This window comes from Rhinatrema bivittatum, chromosome 2, assembly GCF_901001135.1.
Source record: "Rhinatrema bivittatum chromosome 2, aRhiBiv1.1, whole genome shotgun sequence".
Taxonomy (NCBI): Eukaryota; Metazoa; Chordata; class Amphibia; order Gymnophiona; family Rhinatrematidae; genus Rhinatrema; species Rhinatrema bivittatum.
Genome location: NC_042616.1, coordinates 36,737,971 through 36,759,151, shown reverse-complemented (window position 1 = coordinate 36,759,151; position 21,181 = coordinate 36,737,971). Strand labels below are relative to the sequence as shown.

At 44.1% G+C, this 21,181-nt stretch overlaps 1 protein-coding gene across 1 annotated transcript in view; it reads left to right on the top strand.

Moving 5' to 3' along the window:
- The first annotated feature begins 15,255 nt into the window (after window positions 1–15,255).
- Window positions 15,256–21,181, top strand: part of LOC115083836 (zinc finger protein 850-like) — a 92,639-nt gene continuing 86,713 nt past the window's right edge. The window contains exon 1 of the mRNA XM_029587862.1: window positions 15,256–15,458. Within this exon, the coding sequence (XP_029443722.1) occupies window positions 15,435–15,458 (24 nt within the window). The 5' untranslated portion in view covers window positions 15,256–15,434. The remainder of the gene's footprint in view (window positions 15,459–21,181) is intronic.

The window sequence follows — 21,181 nt, the reverse complement described above, 5'->3', positions numbered from 1 at the left end:
TCCAGTACTCGAGTCTTGCTACAGTTCCTGCCTGGTTCCAGTACCCGAGTCTTGCTACTGTTCCTGTCTGGTTCCAGTTCCTGAATCTTGCTACTGTGCCTGTCTGGTTCCAGTTCCTGAGTCCAACTACCGTAGTCTTTGGTTCCAGTTCACCACTCGCCTAAGTCCCAGCGGCTGGGCCCCTACGGGCTCCTCCCGGGGGGGCTTCGGCTTCCAGGGGTGAAACCTCACCTAAGTCCCAGAGGCTGGGCTCCTACGGGCTCCTCCTGGGGGAGCATCAGCTTCCAGGGTGAAGAGCATCGTCTAAGTCCTGCCTGACATCTGCCTCCCGGCCCGCGCTCTATCAGAGACAGTGAACATCTTTTCCCAGTCTCGTGCAGGTCGGCCCAAGGGTCCACTAAACTGACAAGTCACAACAGGAGACTATATGGGAGACGTTAGTTATGTTAAATGAGAACATTTTATCTCAGTTGAAACCTGTGGTAAAGAAAATGGCTGATTTAGAAAATCAAGTGAGAAGGATACGTGAAGAAAATGTGAAAAAAGAACGAGTGTTGACTGTTTTGAATCAGGACATTGGAAATTTAAATGAGCAACAACGTATGTTGATTAAAGAAAACCAATTTCTTCATAGAAAAATGGAGAATATTGAAAATCTTACTAGAGGGAAAAATCTTAGGTTGATAAATTTCCCTAAAATACCTCTAGTTTCAGCGAGAGACATGTGGAATAGATATGCTACAGAAATCTTAAAGTTTACACAACAAACCATTCCTCCCTTAAAGATTTTCTATATACCATCGATGAAAACAAAAGCCTTTGAGGGACAGGAGTATCATGTCTTATCGCCTTTAAAGTTTCTGAATATTTGGAATCATCTGATACCACGGAAGCTCAACCAGTGACTTTAATTATATCTTTACTTCTAGAATCAGATAAGGATTTGATGATGAAAATGTATTTCAGACATTGTAAGGAGTTATTTCTGAGAATGTCAGTGCAAATATTTCCAGATGTGGCCAAAGAGACCCAAAAAAGAAGGAAACAATTCCTGATTAAGTGACCTAAGTTGCTACAGATGGGTGCTACATTTAGTTTAAAATTTCCTTGTAAATGTAACATAAAATACTGTAATGTTAAATATACATTTCATGACCCTTCACAACTTACTAAGTTTATTACTGATAAAAATTCTTCTATTTCTGAAGATAAAAACCAGTCAGATTCACTACTGCAGTAATTGTTTCTCAGATGTACAGTTAGACAGAATAATCGTGCAGTCAACATTCTGGTAGTATATGGTCAATATGGATGGAGAACCATGCGCAAAAGTCTGCAATTGAGGGAAAAGTTCTCGTATATTTTATCTATATGTGGTCACCCCATGTTTCTTCCTGGTCAATAAGGCTCTTTTTATCAAAAATTACAGCAATGCGGATTGGACACATTTGCAGATCTAATAGACCCGATCACTGCCAAATTGTATATATTTCCTCGATGCCAAGATCTATTTGGATGGAGTCCTCATGATTTTCTTTATTATCTGCAGATAGCAAGTTTTATGTCTAAAAATGTTGAGTCCAGTGCGACTAATGTCACTTCCGGACCATTTCAGAGACTAATGAGATCTTCCAAGCCCGGAAACAATCACTAGCGGCGTTGTATAAACTACTACAGGAGGCGACGGTGTCTACAGGAATGCACATTCTGTCGGATCTTTGGAGTAGAGACTTGGAGATAGCAGTGATAGCGGAAAGATTGCTAGAAGTCACTCACTCCTACCTCAAAGCTATGCCAGTAATATTGGGATGGGAACAATTTCTGAGGATTTTACATAGTCACAATAGCACCTGTTTGTGCATATCAAATGGGAATTGCTTCGATTCCAGGTTGTCCCAAATGCCCGGAAACGGTGGCTATGTTAACTCATGTCTGTGGGCCTGCCCTGCAATACAAGTCTTTTGGGCAAAAACCTGGACACACCTGAAGACAATTCTGGATGGTCTACCTCCCCTGCAGGTGGAACTGGCTATCCTTGGGGTGGATTAACACAGAGGGTCACAGTTACAAATACTCCCTGATTGACTTATAGTTATATCACACAACAGAGAGATCACACATTTACAATATATATAAACATTTATTGATCATCATAACACACTCACCTATATAGACACTTTAAAAACTAAACTAACGCACTCATACCATCATTCATACCCATTACTTATTTAAAACATCTTGCACATGGATAAACAATGTACATAGATTACAATTCATTTAATACCAAAAACTAGAATTCGCACATTCCCAAAAGGTAAATCTAAATCATAAATTTGATTCAAAAAATCCGGGTGTTTGACTACTTCTCAATGAATGCCCATTAGACCATCTCTCAACATACGTCTGATGTTGAGAAGACGTATGTTGAGAGATGGTCTAATGGGCATTCATTGAGAAGTAGTCAAACACCCGGATTTTTTGAATCAAATTTATGATTTAGATTTACCTTTTGGGAATGTGCGAATTCTAGTTTTTGGTATTAAATGAATTGTAATCTATGTACATTGTTTATCCATGTGCAAGATGTTTTAAATAAGTAATGGGTATGAATGATGGTATGAGTGCGTTAGTTTAGTTTTTAAAGTGTCTATATAGGTGAGTGTGTTATCATGATCAATAAATGTTTATATATATTGTAAATGTGTGATCTCTCTGTTGCGTGATATAACTATCCTTGGGGTGGGACAGAATGACTTGGAAGGAGGAACGAGACCGGAGCCTCTTTATCCACAAGGCACTGGGTCTGGCAAGGAAATGTGTGTTAGCAAAATGGGTACAACAGACTCCCCAACTTTAGAGTTTTGGTTATCTGAGATATGTACTTTGCTGCAATAAGACTATCGTACCTGGACTATGTCAGAGCATCGCAAAAAAAGGAGCGTTAGTCTACATATGGGGCCCATACCTCCAACAGCTCTCGGCAGACTGGCAGAATAAGTATGTAGAAGATCCGGATATAAAGACTGGACATTCCCACTCGGATACTTACAAGCCGGGGTCTTCCCATACTCATAATCAATAAGTCTGTTCTTTTAACGCCACTTCTTTATTACTGTGCTCCTATGATTACCTCTATCTATCTATTATCTTCAAGTCATATAAGTACAATTGTCTGTATCCTCTTCTAAGGTGGGTGGGAGGGAGGGAGGGTGGGAGGGACTGGGGAAAGTGGTTCTGCTATTTCATTGTAAAACCAAGCTTCAGTTCTTGCTTTGTAATACTGTTGATATATTAATAAACAGTTTGAAACCCCCCCCCCCCCCAAAAAAAAAATAAAAAAACAGGCAGAAGCACTACCTCAATGAATGCTGCAATTGTTCTCAAGAAAATTATAATTCCACTAATGCTGATGTTTACCCATTACGGTTATAATTTCCTTTGAAATAGCCTTCATAAACACTTGGGATCCCCGTATTGGGGGACTGGGATAGTTACGACATGACATGATAACATAGATGATGAGTTAGTATGTAAAATGCCGTATAGATCTAATCTGTTATCTGTTGTAATTTCTATCTATCAAGAAATATTTTTTTATTGTATAAATGAAAAATTTGCAAAAAATTACAAATTAAAAAAAAAAAATCCCTGGTGGATTCAGAGCATCCCCTGGGGTACTGGCTCAGGCCACACCATGGAAAAATGATCACATAAGAAGAACATAAGAAAATGCCATACTGGGTCAGACCAAGGGTCCATCAAGCCCAGCATCCTGTTTCCAACAGTGGCCAATCCAGGTCACAAGAACCCGGCAAGTACCCAAAAACTTAAGTCTATTCCATGTAACCATTGCTAATGGCAGTGGCTATTCTCTAAGTGAACTTAATAGCAGGTAATGGACTTCTCCTCCAAGAACTTATCCAATCCTTTTTTAAACACAACTATACTAACTGCACGAACCACATTCTCTGGCAACAAATTCCAGAGTTTAATTGTGCGTTGAGTAAAAAAGAACTTTCTCCGATTAGTTTTAAATGTGCCCCATGCTAACTTCATGGAGTGTCCCCTAGTCTTTCTACTATCCGAAAGAGTAAATAACCGATTCACATCTACCCGTTCTAGACCTCTCATGATTTTAAACACCTCTATCATATCCCCCCTCAGTCGTGATAGGGTCAAAAGTGTTTTTGAGGCTTCCCTTCTCCATTTTGGACAGGGAGCGGCTGCACCCTAGAGGGTGCACCGGGCTCTGTTAGACATCAAGGACTTTAAGGTCCTGGTTGATCAGAGGTCAGGGGGAAGGTGGTCCAGGGGTTGGGAATTATATTTTATGCTCTAACAGGTACATTTTAAATTGCCAGCGCATGTAAAAAATGGGAGATACACGTGTGGCTGGGCTGCACGCACACGGGCATTTTGAAAGGGCCACGACTACGCGCATATGACCCGGAATGCGCGGAAGAGCCAGCTTTAAAAAAAAAGGGGTGGGGCAGGCATGGGTGGGACCGTGGGCAAGCCGAGATGGCGCCATTAGGCACTATCCCGATGAAGCGCGCCGGTAGCTGGCTGGTCTGTGCAAGTTGCTGCTGCTCGTTTATGGGAGGGAACTGGGAAAAGGCCCCATCACACATTGCTGCGCGCATGTAGCAAAATCCCCCCCTTGCGCACCCATGTGCGCGCCGATATAAAATCGTTGCCCGCATGGGCGTGTGGGTAACGGATTTTGTAACAACCGCGTCACCGCATGTTATAAAATCGGCGCGTCCATGAGCAAGTGCCAGGAACCATGCGCACATGGATGCCCACGTGTGGCTCTGAAAATTCACCTTTAAGGCATTGGGGTTTGGCCCTGTGGATGGGGCTGAGGCTGGCAACTTAAAACCTTTTTTTGTTTTATAACTTTGGACACTGCTGAAGGGCAGTGGGAGTTATCAAATGGGAAGGTCATTTAAGGAAGCAGACCAGGAGCATTGGACATGCATTGGCATCCCAATACTGTCGAGGAAAGTTAAGTAAGTCTCTTGAGATGTAGCTAAGGGGGTCATTTATCAAAATGCGATAAGGCGTTTTCGCATGAGATAGGCCCTTACCGCATGCGAAAACGTGTTTAACGCATGCGATAGCACCATATCGTATGGTGCGATGCAAATTCAAAAAATAGGAGGAGTGGAGAGTGGGCTGGGTTAGCCTGTCTGCGAAGAGCTATCGCACAGCTGTAATGCCAATTTTAACTACACCTCTTTGAATTGCGTTAGGCTGTGCAATAATGACGTAAGGTTTCATTGCCCTTTGTGATGTCTCCTGTAAGGCCTATTTCAGGTGAATTGAAGGGGGGAGAGAGAGAGAGACTGGCCACAATGTCATGGCCCATAGGTAGGTATTTGTATCCCTATGGTAGGCCCACCTAGTAACTCGAGGTGGGGTTTAGGTAAGAGTGTAGGGGGTTAGGGGCCACTTTGACATTTTACGTGACACCTACGAACAGAACAGTGGTCTCATGAGAGAACCTTGCCCAAATCTCATCTTGGAGTGAGTTTCCTCACTCCGAAGGCCATCAAATCTTCATGAGACCACTGTTCTGTTCGTAGGTGTCACGTAAAATGTCAAAGTGGCCCCTAACCCCCTACACTCTTACCTAAACCCCACCTCGAGTTACTAGGTGGGCCTACCATAGGGATACAAATACCTACCTATGGGCCATGACATTTTGGCCAGGATCTCTCTCTCCTTCCTGTGTGTCTGGGACCATTAACAATGGTCCCCCAGTGGTTGAATGCAGGAAATACAACAGGTCTGGCACTTATTGCAGAACCTGAAAATGGTATTGCAATTTGCATTAACTTAGCTCTTCACACAGGTAATTAGCGCAAATTGCAATAAATGCTATATTAGCATAAAACACACCCCTTTTGCTATCGCATGCGGTACTTACCACATTTTGATAAATCCAGGCCTAAGTATCATGGCTTGCCAGTTTCACCTCAAGCTGCAGCATTTGATCAGCATATTAATTAGGTGATTTCCTTGCCTTTGCATGCAAATCAACTCATTTAAATAACCCCTGTTGCCCCAAGGTTTTTTTGGAGGATGAATAGCAAGCAGAATTTCTAATTCTGTGCATTGTCTATGGTAACACATTTACCAAAGCTTAGTAAATGAATGTTTGGGGGTTTTTTAAATTATCATTTTAATGAATTTTCCATATTAATACAAAGATCTAGACAGAGGAATAGTCCAATAGTTATACACAAATTAAAAGTAGCATAACAAATGTTTCCATTGATAGTACATTGTAACCTTCATATTTGTTGTAAACCGTTATGATGGATTTATAATGATGAATCCGAATGACAGTATATAAAACTCAATAAATAAATAAATAAATAAAAAATACTCAATGACTTTACAATACCTACTCCCCTTCCCAACCCTTCACCCACCTCTCACATTACTCACACATATGTTGAAAAAAGAGAGATTTTCTAAAATAAAATGTAAAAAAAATTCCAAAATCGTGACTGTGCTTCCAAAAATAGTTTCTATTGGAGCAGGAGGGAACCTCATTACTTGCTTTCCTAGTACTCCATTAAGGGACATCACCCAGGAATGAAGATCTTTCTAATCCATGCCATAGCTCAAATGGTTACCATGCAGAAAAAATATTGGTAACCTATTACTTCTCATAGCTGGTGATTTCTCCATCAAATAGATCTCCAAGAGACAACAGATCACAGAATCCAATGCAGGTGTAAAGGAGTGGTCCTACTACCCCTCTCTAACCTTTGTGGGATCAGACTATATGCCTGGTCCACCTTAAAACCTATAGAAAGAGAGAGTGCTTTGGATGGGACCCTCCTGGGCAGGGATAAGAATGTGAGCCCAGTTGACAGGTCCCAATGTCTCCAGGAGAAGGCAGCTCCTGTAACATATTCTGACCTAAGGTGAAGCTGTAAGAACATTTCTGGAGGTAAATAGTGTACATGCTAATTTGTGAATGCTGTTATAATAAAGTGAAATATTTTATGAAGGTGGTTGGAGTCAGTGTGAAGTTTGACTCCAGCCTGAAAGTTACTTGGTTAGCTCACATATGGTGTCAATAGTGGGATTTCTGCTCTACATAAGTGCACAGAGAGAAACCCAAGTCTCCAAGGGAGGAAAAAGAAAGTAGAGAAGAAAAGTTTATCCTATATGTTGCCTGACAAAGAAGCAGTTTGGAGATAGAAGCAATGCTGCTAGCTGTATAAAGAGCACTGAGGAGTCTAAAAGACTTTGACTCAGGAAGGAGTGCAGATTTCATACAGCTTAAATTTTTTTCTGTAATACAGAGAACTGTGTCTTATGGCCTGCAGATAAATATTAGCTAAAGGAGTTTTTTTTGCAAGTAACGAGACAAGCTCCGCTTGCTTAGAGGGGGAATAACGTGAGTTTTTTGCTGGACAAGCAGGGGTTTTTCCTTTTCCTTGGCAGAAGGAAAAATATATTTAAAAAAAGGGAATGTTTGTTGCAGAGTGTGTTGGAACAGGGTGTGGTCCTAAAAGAAAGTGAAGCTGCCAGAAAGGAGCCTGTTGATATTGTTACAGAAAACCTGGAGTGGAGCCAGTGAACACACTGCTGAAATAGGTGGTAGCTTGAAAGAAGTGAGCACTCCTATACTTTTGTGTGGTAGGAGTTCCCCGAGAGAGAGAGCGAGAGCTGGAGTGGAGGGAGAACAGAGGCTGTCCGAAAGAGGTGAAGAGATAATCCAAACTGAAATGCCAGCCAAGGTAGAAGAGCCAGGGGAACCCACTCCTAGACATTCAGGATAGACAGAGAAGTAAATGCCTACAGCTGGTGGATGAAACAGAGGATATTCTGGCAGAGATGATGCAAGTGGAGAGCGAGCTGTCACAGCCCACCAAAGAGAATATTAATGAAAGAAGGGAGAAATATTGCCAACCTGCCATATGTAAAGCCAGGAAAGGGCTCACTGCAGCTGGGAGATGAGGAGGAAGATGTTTGCAAATGTGATAGGGCCTGTGCTACAGAAAAACCTGGAACAGACCAAGTGAACACTCAGCTGGAACAGGTAGCAGAGGAAAAGTCAGATGTTACATTTACCAGTCACACTCCCACAGGCCCAGGTTGCCAATGCCATGATGATGCCTTTCTCTTGGCCCTCCTTAAGCACGTGCGTATAGGGTACACTCTGTAAATAATAGGATCCGTGGTGGGAATAGTGACGCGGGCGCTCTGTGTTGACATCAGCTTGGCTGAGTAATTAAACCCTAGCCATGCTCCACGCAAATATCTTGGCAAGGGGTCTCCTGCTCTAAGCAATGCATGTCGCTCTGTATTCTTGTTCCTGTTTCCAGGCTTGCCTCGTCTTTGCCTCATCCAGCCTTGCCTTGTCCAGCTTTCCTTTTCCATCCTTGTCCTCCCCTCGGCCTGACCTCCTAGTTATCAACATCTTGCTTCAGATTTGGACCTGATTTCATTTGCTTGCCACCTGGACCCGACCTTAGCCTCAGACCTGACAATGTTTGCCTTGCTGCCTGCTCCGATCCTTGGCCTGCTCCTAGTATCTTCTGCCTGCCCTGACCGTGGCTTGTTCTCCTACTCTCGCTTGCTCAACTGTGCTAGGGACTCGCCTAAGTCCTGCCAGAACTCAAGGGCTCAACCTGTGGGGGAGGCGGCTGCCATAGGTGAAGCTCCGGAATGTCCGGCTCCAGGGCGCATTTGCCAGCTGTCGTCATAAGCGTCATCTATGCCACATTCCCGTCCAACAGTTGAAACTTATTTCACAGGAACTGCGGCGTGATGTGAAATAACTGCTAATTGAGGATGGAGGGGTAAAAAGGTACTTACGCCAGTCTTTTTTTTTTTTTTTTTTTTTAAATGAAAGATTCCACTTTATTGTAGCAGCATTCACAACACAGCATGCAGACTGCTTGCCTCCAGCAGTGACCCTACAGCTTCACCTTAGGTCAGAATACATTACAGGAGCTGCCTTCTCCTGGAGACACAGGGCCTGTCTACTCTCAGCTGGGCTCACATTCTTATCCCTGCCCAGGAGGGTCCCAACTACACAGCTCTCTCTCTATATATATATGTTTTAAAGTGGACCAGGCCTCTAGCCTGGCCCACACAGGTTAGAGAGTAGTACCAGGGCCACTCCTTTTCAGAAGAGGTGCAGAGGCACACAATAGAAAATATTTGGATCCCCAAGCGGTCCAGACATTATCAATAGCATGTGTGAGATAGAGAAGCCTTTCCCCCAGTATTTTACAACCTTTGGACACTCCCATCAGTTAAGCAACATAGGACCACAAATCCACACTGACGCCGGCAGTGCAGGCATATATCCTTAGTACCAGGATAGATCTTATTCTGTTTGGAGGGTGCGAGATATCACCTAAAATGTATTTTATAACTGTTCTCTATTAAGTTAGCAGAGATAGAGATCCTACTAACATGATGATTTTGCTTCATTGTTCCTCTGAGAGCTCACATGCAGGATCATTTTTCCTATGCTTTTGCAAATGCGTACTTATTACTTTTATTGAGAATGTATTTATTTATTTATTTAGGTTTTTTTATATACCGGCATTCATGAACAAGTCACATCATGCTGGTTTACATAGAAACAAGGGGTGTATCGACAACAACCCGGAAGTGGTGGCGGCGATGCCGGAGCAGAGCGCGACTGCGCCAAATACGACGGCGGAACTGACAGCGCCGGTTTTTGCCGCACTTACCCCGGAGCTCCAAAAAATCTCTGAGCAGCTGAAGGAATTAAATGCCAGGATGGCAACGATCGATTGCCGTTTTGTGGCGCTGGAAACGCAGGTCTCCGAAAATCAAGATGGCCTCCACGTGGCCACTACTGACATCGCATCCCTGAAGGCGGAGCTCGGTAAGCAGGCCCTCAAGATGGAAGATCTTGAGAACCGTTCGCAGAGGGCCAACATAAGGTCAGTCGGGTTGCCGGAGAGCCTATTAGACTATCAACTGCCCAATTTTCTTGAGGGCTGGCTTCCGCAGGCTTTGAAGCTAACAGAGCTGTCAGGCCCCCTCCACGTGGAATGGGCTCACCATCTAGGCCCCAAATGAGAAGGCCAGGCCAAGCTCCGAGCAGTTATTGCTAAAGTTTTAAATTACTCCCACAAGGCGGCGATTATTAAGGCTTTCCAACAAGGGAAGAAACCGAGCTACGAAAACCAATCAATTTTGATCTTCCAAGATTTTTCTCAGACGGTCTCTATGCAACGCAGAGCTCTGGCACCTTATTGTTCGCAACTCTACCAAAGAGGCATCCGTGCAGTGCTTGTTTACCCAGCCAAGATGCGGGTCCAATTGGACCAGGGTAAGCGTTAGTTCACCAACGTGGACTCTGTACAGCAAAATATACAGGCCCTGCCCGTGCAGGCCACCACCATCACTTGAGTGGGGCCCGTGGAAGGGTTGAGAATGGAATGCAGTTTCCTGTCCATGAGGAGGACCGCGTGACAAATTTAGTTCGATAGTTGGACTGCTTAACGCTGTTTCTATTACCGGTTTCATGTTTGTTGTTCCTGGATTTTAGTGGTGCTTTCGGTCTGCAGAGGAGCGCATACTTTATATCCCATCACCAGTTAGTCTTGGAAGAGGACTTACCGCGGCGGGGCGTGGATAGCTCCCCCGCTAGTTGACTTCTGCCAATATGTGACCACTACAACACTCCCTACTGTCACAATGGAATCCAGTGTCCCAGAACTACTCAATTCGCCTCCAGCTACCGACAGAGGTTCGGCATCAGCTTCAATGGTGGCTACAGGAAGAACACCTAAGCAGAGGCGTAAACCTATCACCACCAAACTGGATCTTGTTCACCACGGACACGAGTCTGCAAGGGTAGGGTGCCCACTGTCAGGAGCTAACAGCCCAGGGACAATGGAACAAAGAAGAGGCGGAATGGAACATAAACCACCTGGAAGCTCGAGCGGTCAGACTAGCCTGCCTGCGATTCAGCCACAGACTCTGAGGCGAGTCTGTGGCTGTGGTTGTTGTGGCTATGGCTGTTGTGGCTCTGGTTGTTGCGTTGTCCGACATGTCGGACAACGCAACAACCATTGCCTACATCAACCACCAGGGAGGAACCAAGAGCCAGCAGGTGTCTCTGAAAATAGACCCTCTCATGGAGTGGGCGGAAACAAACCTGCAAGGGATTCTGGCCTCCCACATCGCGGGAAAAGACAACATCTCAGCGGATTATCTCAGCAGAGAGAGCCTAGACCTGGGGAATGGTAGCTGGCAGACACAGCCTTCCAGCTGACAGTAAATCAATGGGGCCCCCCAGCCATGGACCTCCTAGCAACTCATTGCAATGCCCAAGTCCCCAGATTTTTCAGCCGTAGACGAGATACACAATCTCAAGGAATCGACACTCTCGTCCAGAGGAAGACCTCCTGTACACCTTCCTACCCTGGCCACTACTGGGCCAGGGTCATCCACAAGATAGAGCACCATAGGGGACTAGTCCTACTAGTCATCCCCGGTTTGGCCAAGAAGATCACGGTACGCGGACATGCAAAAAAATATTGGCGGGGAATCCTCTGCGTCTAATGCCATACAGGGACTTTCTTCAGCAGGGACCGATCTCCCACGAAGACCTGGCTCGATTCTCTCTTATGATATGGCCCTTGAGAGGACTAACCTAAAGAAGCGCGGCTTCTCAAAAGCCATGATTGACACCCTGCTTCGAGCACGCAGGTTCTCCACATCTCTGTCTTACATATGGATCTGGAGAGTATTTGAGGCCTGGTGTGAAGACCGCGCTCTCCTTCAGAGGACAGCCAAGATTCCCACGATCCTAGAATTCCTACAGGATGGCATGCAGAAGGGGTTGTCTCTCAACTCCCTCAAGGTTCAAGTCGCTGTACTGGCCTGTTTCAGGTCCAAAATGGACGGCATCAGACTATCAGCTCATCCTGATGTGTCTCGCTTCCTGAAAGGAGTCAAACAACTCCAGCCACCACTAAAGTGGCCGGTACCTCTATGGAACCTCAACCTAGTACTAGACTTCCTAGCAGGGGAGTCCTTCAGACCAACAAGCGGCCTGTCTCTATGCCTCTTGACCTTAAAGACAACATTCCTGATCACAATATGGTCAGCTCAGCGCATCTCCGAGCTTCAAGCATTATCCTGTCGAGAACCATTCCTCAGGTTCACCCCAGGCACCATACAGCTGTGTACGGTACCATCATTCCTTCCGAAAGTGGTTTCCCAGTTCCAAATGAACCAGACCATATCCTTACCAACACCAGATGAGCACAGGAATTCGGAAGACTCACGCCTCCTTCGCCACCTGAATGTCGGCAGAATCCTAGTCCGATACCTGAAGAGATCAGAATCCTTGCGCAAAACTGATCACCTGTTTGTTCTTCACAGCAGGAAGAAACAAGAGGAAGCGGCATTTTTATTTTTATTTATTTAGAACTTTTCTATACCGACTTTCCAATAACAGAATTACTGATCAATTCGGTTTACATTTTGAACAATAACAGTGACAAGAAAATGTCTTACAAAAAACAGGTAGAAATAACTTGGAGATAAATATATGGGGTTAAATAACAAATAACAAATAATAACATTGTGGGAAAGAAGTAATTAATGCAGCCTACATAGAGGTAGTAAAACCACTACCTCTGCAGGTCAAGGCACATTCTACAAGGGCCTAGGCAGTCTCTTGGGCCGAAACCAGGCTGCTTTCGCCAACCGAGATCTGTCGGGCAGCGACGTGGTCCTCCCTACACACCTTCACCAGGTTCTACTGTCTGGATGTCCAGGCCAGGGAAGATACAGCCTTCGCAAGGGCAGCACTAAGTGGGCCATGGGCAGCCTCCCACCCGGTAGGGGAGTAGCTTTTGTACATTCCATCGGTCCTGAGTCCATCTGGCTACACGTTAGGAAATGAAGAAATTACTTACCTGATAATTTTGTTTTCTTTAGTGTAGACAGATGGACTCAGCATCCCGCCCATGGCTGTTCCAGAATTAGAGAACCTCAGATATCAAATCTCGAGACTATATGAGTAAGCCACGGCCTACCTCTATTTTAAGACACCCACAGTTACCTAGGTGTCGGCATTTATTGTTTCAGTGCACTGGCAGTCTCCAGTGCCAAAACGTTCTTATATACATAAACAGTTGGACCAGTTCAAGGTTAATCAAGTATACTCAAGTGTAATCAAGTATCAAGCAACATTATATCCACACTGGCTTTTCGAAGAGAATACTGAAGAGGTAAGCATGCTGCACGGGTATATCTAGGCTGATGTCAGCTTTGAAATCTGACTCCGTCTCCCATCTGCTATTAGGAGAGCACACTATACCCATTGGTCCTGAGTCCATCTGTCTACACCAAGGAAAACGAAATTATCAGGTAAGTAATTTCTCCATTATGGATTAGGAACTGGTTAAAAGATAGAAAACAGAGAGTAGGGCAAAATAGTATATTTTCCCAATGAAGAAAGTTGAATAGTGGAGTGCCCCGGGGATCTGTTCTGGAACCACTGCTTTTCAATATATTTACAAACAACTTAGAAATGGGAACAACGAGTGAGGTGATCAAATTTGCTGACGACACAAAATTATTCAAAGTTGTTAAATCACAAGAGGATTTTGAGAAATTGTGCATGCAAATGGCAAATTAAATTTAATGTGGACAAGTGCAAAGTAATGCACTTAAGCCCTGATTTTAAAAGGCCCATGTGCGCAAATGCTGGGGGTTATGGGTGTGGCCGGGCCCTGCGCACGTTTTCTAAAGAGCCCGGCCACACCAAAGTGCCGGGCCAACTAAAAGGGGTGGGCCGGGGGGCAGGGCGGAGCGGGGGCCCCCCTGGCCATTAGGCCCCCCCAGCCATTAGGCCCTGTCCTGAGAAAGCGTGTGCCAGCAGACGGCCGGCGTGTGGAAGATACGTCTGCTCCACAGGAGTAGTAAGTTCAAAAACAAAAAATTGGAGCTAGCTAGACTAGATTTAGGGGTCGGGGTGGAGAGAGGAAAAGGGAGGAAGGTTAGGTAGGGGGTAGGGAAGTTCCCTCCCAGTCCACACCTTAATTGGAGCGGACTGAGAAGGAACTGGGAAGAAGCTGGATCACATCGCCGCACGTAATAAGAAAAATCCCCCCTCCCCGCGCATGGAGGATACCCGCCCATGTGTGCACAGACATTAAAATCCAGCATGCATGTACACGCAGGAAAAGTATTTTATAACATGCACGCGCCGACGTACGCAGATTATAAAATCGGCACATCCATGTGCACGTGCTGGGAAAATCGGCATGTCCATGTGCACATGCATATGGACACATGTGTGGTCCTTTTAAAATGTATCCCTTAGGAAAGAGTAACCCGAATTATAGTTACCACAATGCAAGGTTCCACATTAGAAGTCACCATACAGGAAAAGGATCTAAGCGTCATCATTGATAATACATTGACATCTGCTTACTGTGCAGCAGCAGCTAAGAAAACAAATAGAATACTAGGAATTATTATAAAAGGAATGGAGAATAAAAAGAGAATATCGTAATGCCTCTGAATGGCTCCTAGCTGCTCCATGATGTGACCTCATCTTGAATATTGTGTGCAATTCTGGTCACCACATCTCTAAAAGGAATTTGGAAAGGTACAGAGAATTTGGAAAGTTACAGAGAAGGGCAACCAAGATGATAAAGGGGAGGGAACAATTCCCTTAATAGAAAACGCTAGAGATCAGAACTCTTCAGCTTGGAGAAAAGACAGGAAACAAAACCGGTCTGATTTCCAAAGTATTCTACCGCCTGTTGCATTTAGGAATCCATTACTCTTAGTTGAAAGAAAAGATTCCATAGCTTGAGTTCTGCGACCCGTTCAGAATTTCCTTGGCCTTTGGCCCACAGCTACGTTTTTGGTAGCACAGGTCTGCTGATCTTCTCCTAGGTCTGTGCAGAACTGAGGAAAACCCTTACCCCCAACTTCCTCTGCTGGCTCTGGGCAGCTATTTCCAGGCGTAGCTATACTGGATAGAGGAATTGCCCTTAAGCATGGCTGCTTGAAAGCGACAGCATCCAACTGAGCATGCTCTGTGCCCTTAAAGGGAAACCACATTCAAATTCAGTCCTGTGGTTATGTAAAGTCCACCTGCCCCCCCCTTTGAGACGTCATCATTCTGCGCCCAGCAGGAAGAGCAACTGCCCCTATGCTGGAGGCAGACCCGAGGAGTTTTTTTTTTTCTTCTTTCATTGGCAGATTGACAGTTGGAAACCAGAAACCTGCAGCCCCCCAAATCACAGCTTCTGCCTTTCTCTCCCTTTCCTCCTGTAACAGCCCCCCCCCCTACCTGCTCTGCAAGAGGCAAACACTCAGCTCTTTGCCGGCCCGAGAAAGAGCTCCTACTTCATTTTTAATTCCTGAACGCAGCAAAAGCAGAAAGGAAAATGCCTGCAGGAGATTCTGCTCAGGTAGGAGATTGCCCCCCAACTTCCTGCCTTCTCTGTACAAACACCGCCGCAGCTTTCTAACCTGCAAAACTGCAGTCACCCTGACTTTTAACAGGGACCCGAGCAGACACCCCCTTGAGTGTCAGGAGAGAGAGATCAAGATTTCAACAAAGTGAGATCTGTGTGTAACTGGTTTCCTATTGCTATAGTATTCATCTGGGACTGTGCGTTATGTGACTGGGTATTATCTGTGTAACCAAAGTTACAAAATTAGATTTTGCTGCGGTTGATGACTGTGCGCTGTTCCTTTTAAAAGGAATGTATTGTTGCTGCATCCTCTGTGAATATAAAAAAAAAAAAGGGGGGGGGGGGTGCTGTGTCGCTAGGCAACAAAAGAGTACACACAGTGTGTGAAATAGAGACGGTGGTGGCAGCTGAAGGTCCAGGCTTGTGCTTTGTTGCTAGGCAACCGAAGAGTACACACACTGTGTGAAACAGTTACAGTGTGGCAGCCGCAGGTCTGGGCTGAAACAGATTGCAGAGGGAGAGAGAGAGAGAGTTATTTATTGGGGAAACATACTTTTGTTGCTTAAAGACTGTTCCTTGAAGTTGGTTTAAGAATCCTTAAGAATCTTCTGTAGATAAGCAGTAGGGTATGGATGACCCTGAGTGCGATAAGGAAATCAGTAAGAAAGAGGTGAAAAAGCCTTATAAATCTAGAGAAACCTGCAATAAAGGCAAGGGAAGGAAAGAACATGGAAATAAAAATAATTTCTGGAGCAAATTTGCATGATAAATAACTGCTTCTATTTAGGACTGTGAGAGAGTCTGGTTGAAAGCACTGGAAGATTTGGGGAGTGTCACACAGACTCTGTTAGTTTTACTCCTGGGGGAATTCTGCGCAAAAAAATGTAAAATTCTGCACACAAAAACTTACAATTCTGCAAAATTCTGCAAACTTTATATTGGGCAAAATAACACAATTTACATGACAGTCTTTAAATAATTAACTTTTTTCTGTATTAATTGAAAATGTATTACTTAGAAATGCAGAATTTTAAATATTTTGAGCAGAATTTCCCTAGAAATTCACTGTAAGAGTGTCCCTTTCACTCGCTCTCCCTACTCCCCTGGCCACTTTGCCCTCTCAGGCCCCAACTCCTCCACATGCCAGTATCTCTCCCCTCCACCTCTAGGCTCAACCCCTTCCACTCTATCGCCAGTCCCAGAGTTTGACCCCATTCTCAGTACTGCCCCTCACACAGTCTCCCTCTGTCTCTCCTTCTCTCACACACATGCTCCCTCTCTCTAGTACACATACACACACCCTCATACAGGCTCCCTCACTCTCTAGCACACACACACATCCCCTCATACAGGACCCTCTCTCTTGCATACACACCCACACAAGCTCCCTGTCTCTCTCACACATACATCCTCACACAGGCTACCTATGTCGCTCTCTCACGCACCCCTTCACACAGGCTCTGTCTCACACATACACAATCCCTTCACACAGGCTAGCACCCTCACACACGAGCTCCCAATCTCTCACATACATACACACTCTTTCACAATTTCCTCATATAGGCTCCCTCTCATTGGCACCCACACTCAAGCATCCCCCCCTTCTCTCTCACCTCCCATGCTCTCTCTTACACCCTCCTGCTCACCCCCTGCTCGCTCTCTCTCACCCTCCCCTCTCTCAACACCCCTCTCCCCTTGCCTCTCTCACAGCCCCTCCCCTCTCCTGTCACAGCCCCTCCCTTCTCCTCTCTCACACCCCCCTCTCCTCCTCTCTCCTTTCTAACAGCCCCTTCCCTCCCCTCTCTCACACCTCTCTTTCTCTCCTCTCATATACACACATTTACTCTCACCGGGGGCACAAGGGGGCCTTCATCTTTGTGCACTCCGCGGCATGCCGAGGTCTTCTCTGCCATTTTCTGCACTAGGGGGAATTCTGCACAAATTCTGTGCTCCATAGTAGCGCAGAATTCCCCCAGGACTACAATTTGATTTATTGCAGTTGTTCTGATCCTTGAGAAAGAAAATAGACCCAGCAAGTGGAGAACTGTTAAATATAGTGAAACTCTGACAGATTGGACTAGCACAGTTTGACACTAGCTGATAGCTGAATAAACGCAAAAAAACCCCACAAAAAACCCACACTGGTGTATTTAATTTCTTGACTTCTGTCTATGATATTCCAAAATAATTTTTTGTGAGAGGAAAAGACCTCAGCACTGGTAGGAAACATATAGCAATGAATCCAAAACCAGTAAGTATTTATTTAGTCTTTATAATTTTAAAAATACACTTTTTTACTTCTTTAATTCTGTTGTAAATCTGAATTTATCGATGATTTTCATATAGCAGAAGTATGCCTAATGGGAAACAAAATATTCAAAACGACTTTTTTCTCAATGTTCATTTATCTTTTAAAGTCCCTATAACTTCCAATTATAGGGCTCCATATAAAGTTGAAGTATATCTCAAAGACGCCAAAGGTCCCAATAACTTTAATTGTATGGGCTCTATATCACTCTGAAGTATGTCTGAGTAATGCCTGTGTCTAGTGTGTTTATTGGGATATTTTACTGGTGTTTCCCTAAGTGTTTGCAGTTGTCACTAGCTGACAGTGCCCATATATGAAAAATCCTAAAAGAAAAAAACAAACTTTAGAACACTTTTAAAACACTGTCAGTTTGCTACAAGATAATTCTGAAGTTGCTTTGAAGTAAATTGTTACTGAAATATCCTTGATCAGGGAGAGTGCTAGGTGAATTGAGAGTGGTGTGCTTATGACTGTATTAGGTCAAAGGGGTTATTTGACTTCATTAATTCAGACCCTCTCTGCTCACACAGGGGTTAAAATGGGAATGTTTAGTTTTAGAAACCCTACCTTATTTTTAATTTGCTTAGTTAGATTTCACTGTTCATAGTAGCGTTCCTGAAGAATGAGGCATATAACTGATACAGATTTCAGAAGATTGGCTGGATCAGAGCAGCAGCCTCTCTCTTTGATTTCATTTAAAGATAGGGAGTAGGTTTGCCAAGAGAGAGATTCAAACTCTTGAGCTGTGAAGCAGCCAAGCTGGTGATGGTGAACTGAGAAGTGAAGACCCAGCATACCCTAGGCACACGATCAACAGTTACTCAGACAAGTGAGTCTGTACTGCCACATTTCTTAGTGATAGTATTTCTGGCCAGAAATAGTTGCAGTATATACTTCCCTGAATTAAAAAATATATATATTTTCCTGAGCTGAAAGAGTAATGAGAAGTATTGATGTTATGTTAATAGGAATTATTTGGGAGTACTTGTATTTATATGGAAACATTTTTTTTTCTGAATTATATTTATTTTAAAAAATATATTAAATTAATTTATTTCCTTTCATTTGATATGTAAATGTTGATTTGTCTTATAGATTTAGATTTGTAATTTTAAAATGTGAACTCTTTGCTGCACTAATCCCTTATCCTTATCATTGAGGTAACAACTTGTATTGTTAAATTCAAACAGTACAGAGGGAATAGTGTTATTTTCTAATCGCTTACTATTTAGGGAGCTATGTCTGGTATAAACTGAATAAAGAAACATGACAAGGGAAACTCTCTTTTACAGAATATCTCAATAGGTAGGTTGGATTACAAAAAATGGCATCATGAGAGAGGATTCAAATTTAGAATTTGGGAAAAAAAAAAAAAAGGTTCCAGAAATTTAGAAAGTCTAGTTTCCAGAGAATTAGTAGAAACTATTGTTGCCTTAACTGAGAGCCTATATCGCTAAACTCTAAAGAGAGGACAGACGATGGAAGATATACCTATTGACTATGAAACTTTGAGAAAGAGTTATGAAGAAAAACAGGAAGTGTTGAATTTGGATAAGTCTTCTTATAAAAAAGTTGGCGACTACAGCGCTTATGGGAACTTCCTCACCTCCACAGCCTCTTCCTACCACAAGTGTTTCAGCGATGATTGATTATACCACATAAAAAGAAAATAAATTATTTTTTTTCAATTTTCCTACCAAAGCTAATGATGTCCCGGGAGAAGAGTCGATTGAACAAACAAGGGTTACTTTGAGAATTTTAATAGTCTCAGCAGAAGACCAGTTAGAAATAGTTATAGATCTCATTAAAGGACAAGCACATGATTCAATTAAAATACACAGTACCAGGGTTTATGAATTTGGTAGAAACTATTTTTGATCTTTTACTGCAAGTATATGAGGAGAAAGTACCATTGAGCATAAAGCTGAAAGAATTTTATGATAGGCATCAACAACATAAAGAGACATTAAGGGCCGGATTTTATAAATTAGCGCGAGTGCGTACTTTTGTTCGCGCACTAGGCGCGAACAAGAGTACGCGGGATTTTAATAGATACGCGCATAGCCATTAAAATCCAGGGTCAGCGCGCGCAAGGCTGCCCAAAATCGGCAGCCTGTGCAGGGGGGGTTTGGGGTAGGTTTTCAGGGGGGGGGGGTACGCACGTATCCCTTTGAAAATCTACCCGTAAGAGCTTATGGCTATAAATTTCAAGAAAAATTAACTGTAGTCCTAAATAGGGATCCTTCCAGGATTGGAGACTTGGAAATGTCCTTAAAAGAACAGTTTACCATTGGATTAAGAGATGACACCTTGAGAGGGAAATGTCAAGAAGGTTTGAAGAGAATTATAGGATTACTTTCCCTGAACTAATGCAAGCTGCCAAAGATGGGCAGAAGAAGAGCAGGTTCCTTACCAGATGGAGGAGAACACAAGTAACCCACAAGTTAGAATTTTGTAAAGAAATAGAAATGAGGTTCCAGTATGAACAACCTTAGCTGAATGTGATGTATTTTTGATACCAACTGGAAGAAGAAAAAGTTTTGTTTCGTTTTTCATTTTTGTTTTTGGGGGTTTAAGTTTCCATGAATTTCATTTTGTCACATGTTTATTTTATTTCATTTAAAAAAACAAATAAACATTTAAACAAACAAAAAAAAATAAACAGGGCCACTCAAGTCTCCCACCCAAAAAATTTCCGGGGCCAGGAATATTCCCCAGCCCCCACTTACCGGATCCGGGGGGGGGAATCCAACCCCAGCCTGGACCTCAGCCTAGGCTGGGGCTTGGGCCCAGGCCTGATGACATGATCCAGTCCAGAGACCGGGTCCCGACACCAGGGTCTCAGCTGATGCTGTGACCCAGTCTGAAGACCAGGTCCCAATGCTGGGGCCTGGGACCTGACCCAGAGATTAGGTCACGATGCCAGAGCCTTGGGCTGGATTAAGGCCCAATGCCTGGGCCTCAGCCCGGACACTGACCCGATGCTGGGACCTGACCCAGAGATTAGGTCACGATGCCAGAGCCTTGGGCTGGATTAAGGCCCAATGCCTGGGCCTCAGCCCGGACACTGACCCGATGCTGGGACCTGACCCAGAGGTTAGGTCACGATGCCAGAGCCTTGGGCTGGATTAAGGCCCAATGCCTGGGCCTCAGCCCGGACACTGACCCGATGCTGGGACCTGACCCAGAGGTTAGGTCACGATGCCAGAGCCTTGGGCTGGATTAAGGCCCAATGCCTGGGCCTCAGCTCAGGCCTCAGAATGCTCCTCTTCTATCTTCTTTCTTCAACTCTATAAGCCAATTGACACCGTCCTCTAGGGTCATGCTGGAGTTAATTAGCTGTGGCACATTCATCCCAGCAGATGGTGCCATTTTGATATATGGTAATGCCGTACATCAAAATGTCGCC